The sequence below is a fragment of the Asparagus officinalis genome, chromosome 8 (genome assembly GCF_001876935.1).
Source record: "Asparagus officinalis chromosome 8, Aspof.V1, whole genome shotgun sequence".
Classification (NCBI taxonomy): domain Eukaryota; kingdom Viridiplantae; phylum Streptophyta; class Magnoliopsida; order Asparagales; family Asparagaceae; genus Asparagus; species Asparagus officinalis.
Genome location: NC_033801.1, coordinates 87,837,752 through 87,841,040, shown reverse-complemented (window position 1 = coordinate 87,841,040; position 3,289 = coordinate 87,837,752). Strand labels below are relative to the sequence as shown.

Below are 3,289 nucleotides of genomic sequence, written 5' to 3'. Positions count from 1 at the left end.
TCTATCAATATTTGTGCATAGCTAAGGCGAGTACGTGGAATTAGTATAATTTGTGACTATATAGTAGTTAATTATGGAATTTTAACATTGTTCATAAGCTCTTATTATATCCTCTTAGTTATGTTAGTTTTATTCTCTTATAGTAAAGTTTTCTTTTCATTGGCGAGTGTTAACTTGTTCATAGGCTCTTATTAACATTTGTATGTTTTTTTAATTATGACAGAATTGCGTAATGGGAGATATTGAAATGACGGACATTGCACCCGATGGCTCTATCTTAGACACTAGTATTCCACTAGATGATATTACTCCATTTGAAGGGAAGGAGTTTATAAGTGATAAAGATGCATACAACTATTACAATGCTTATGCAAAGAAGATTGGGTTTGGAATTCGCAAAGACACTTTGGAGAAGTCAAAGAAGGCTTCAGGGGAGATTCTTTCCAGAACATTTGTATGCAACAAAGCAGGGAAAAAGAAGGTGCCGAGAGAAAATGAAAGTGGAATAATTAACAACCGCCGACCGGAAACTAGACTTAATTGTGATGCAAAAATGAAGATTAGGTTGACTTCTTCAAAAACGTGGAAGGTTACTAAGTTTGTTGCCGAACATATTCATGCTTTAACAAGTCCCGACAAAGTAGCTCATCATTTTTCTCACAAGCAACGACATCGATCAAAGGCTTGTAGAAGCTTCATTGATAGCTTGCATGAAGAGGGAATGAAGCCCTCTAGTATTAACCGTGTGGTAAATGTTTTTTACAAGGGAGAAGATGACGAACGAGTCACCACGCAACAAATAATCGACCATATCAGAACAACAAGACACAATAATATTGGCACTGAATGCTTAGCTATTGTTAGACTTTTTCAAGATAGGAGGGAATCAGATCCGGATTTTTATTTCGCTATGGAAGTTGATCATCTTGGTACTATGAGGAGTGTGTTCTGGGCCGATGGAAGAGCTAGAGCATCTTATTTGAGTCTTGGAGATGTGGTAGTGTTTGATACTACATACAAGACTAATCATTTGAGTTTACCTTTTGCTCCATTTACGGGAGTAAACCACCACCGACAATCCGTCCTCTTTGGTTGTGCATTGCTTGCAGACGAACAAGAGGGTACCTTCGTGTGGTTGTTTTCTCAATGGCTCAAGTGTATGCATGGGATCGCACCAAAGGCTATCATAACCGATCAAGATGCACAGATGAGAAAAGCTATCAATGAAGTTTTGCCGAACACTCGTCATCGTTTTTGTTCTTGGCATATTAGAAAGCATATTGCTGAGCAACAAGTGAAGTTGAAGAGCAAATACGGGGATGAGATGCCTACATATTTTAACAATTGGTATCATGCTAGAAATATAAGCAAGTGTGAGGAGCTATGGAAAGTCATGAAGGAAAAATTTGGTATAGATGAAAATGAAGATACTTGGCTAACAAGAATGTATAATTTGCGTGAACATTGGGTGGATGCATACTTGAAGGATTGTTTTTGGGCGGGAATGACAACAAGCCAAAGGAGTGAAAGTATCAATGCCTTTTTCGATGGCTTTGTCAATGCAAACACTAGTCTTGTTGAGTTTGTTGGCCAATATGACAAGGCAGTGGCAACTCGTCGTGGATCGGAATCTCATGAAGACTTCATGACTTTGAATACTATGCCCGTGATGAGTTTCTCAAGTCCAATTGAAGCACAAGTGGGAAGGGCATACACTAGGGTGATCTTGAAGATGTTTCAAAAGGAGCTTGGTGATGTGATGTCCTTACATTATGAAGAAACATCGAAGGAGGAGTTAAAAGTTGTATATTCAATTGGCAAGCATTCCGAAGACAAAGAAAATTGGGAAGAGGTAACTTATGAAAACAATGGAGAGATTAAAGTTGCATGCACTTGTGCATTTTGGGAAACCGAAGGGGTGCTTTGTAAGCATGTTTTATATATCTTATGGCTAAATCAAATAACTTCTATTCCGGATAAGTATATCATGCATAGATGGAAAATTGATGCAAGGTATAGGTATTTTGGCTTTGATGATGCTATGAAGTCGCGACAAAATGAAGAAAGCATGGAGCGGGAGAGTATTATAAGATTATGGGCTTTACGAGGAAACTTTAATGAGGCATTTGATATGGCGGCGGGCTCAAATGATCTTCTTTCTAAGTTAGAGCAACTCATAAAAAACTTCATTACGGAAGCGGGAAAGGAAGTAAGGGGCAAAATAGTACAAACTCGGGATTCTCAAGTTGGAAGTGAAGTTGACTCAAATACTCATGTGATCGTATTAAGAGATGGCGAGGAGATTACGGTTCGTGATCCTCTCGAACCCGCAAAACCAAAGGGGCGTCCAAGAAATTCCACTAGGATTAAAAGTGGCTTTGAAGAATCAGAAGAGCAAAAGGAGGTGAAACAACGAAAATGTGGTCATTGTCAACAATTGGGTCACTATAGGACGGGTTGTCAATTGTTGGTAAGTTAAATTTAGTTCATTTGTTTTACATATTATTCATTTATTGTTTATCGTTTCACTTTTCTTAAAATATCACTAATTAATTTCTTTTTTGTTTTTCATTTATAGAAGAAACAAATGAGATAGTTTGTGAGATAGTTTACAAGAGTATTTTGGAGCTCAAGAGTAACAAGGTGTTATGTACTATTTTAGTTATTGACTAATGTATGGACTAATTTGGGTGTTTATTGACTAATTTGGTTGCAAACACTAGTCTTGATGTAAGTGAACTTTGATGATGTATGAACTTATTGATGTTGTTCGGTTTTAAATTGTTGGTAAGTCGTGTTGTATGTTGTGGTTGTATTGAAGTATTTGTATATTGTGGTTGTGAGGACTAATTGGTTTGATTTTGTAGTATTTTGGTTGTTTTGGTTGTATTGAATTATTTGTATAACAATCTTTACATATTGGTTTGAAAGTAGCAGCTAAGAATGGTTGCCCTTTTACTACTTTTGCACCATTCTGGAATAAATGTCTCAGTATGCCTTATGATCCTGCAGCGCCCATGTTGCCTCCTCAAAGAATATCGTCAGGTTCATTCTTTAAAAATCACTCACAATTTCATCACCCAGTTTTCTATATCTAATGACATGATGTAATTGTTGGTGTTTGAACATGCATATTTTCAAATTGTTGAAACTAATAATAGGGGCTAACAAGAGAAATATGTCTTTGATATTTTTCCCTGTCATATGTCATCCTTACACATTCGATTCACATTTCTCTGTTTAAGGAAGTATATGATAGCCATTGTGCTTCTTCTGGTTGAGTTATCCT

The 3,289-nt window shown here is 36.8% G+C and overlaps 1 protein-coding gene across 1 annotated transcript; it reads left to right on the top strand.

Moving 5' to 3' along the window:
- On the top strand, positions 848–2,599 carry LOC109851197 (protein FAR1-RELATED SEQUENCE 5-like). The gene is made up of 2 exons (XM_020421231.1): positions 848–2,470; positions 2,579–2,599. Exons 1-2 carry the CDS (start codon positions 911–913, stop codon positions 2,594–2,596), a joined length of 1,578 nt encoding a protein of 525 aa, XP_020276820.1. The 5' UTR covers positions 848–910; the 3' UTR covers positions 2,597–2,599.

Bases quoted from the DNA above. Each gene is read 5' to 3' on its own strand.
- LOC109851197 (XM_020421231.1), top strand. From the start codon at position 911: ATGGAAGTTGATCATCTTGGTACTATGAGGAGTGTGTTCTGGGCCGAT.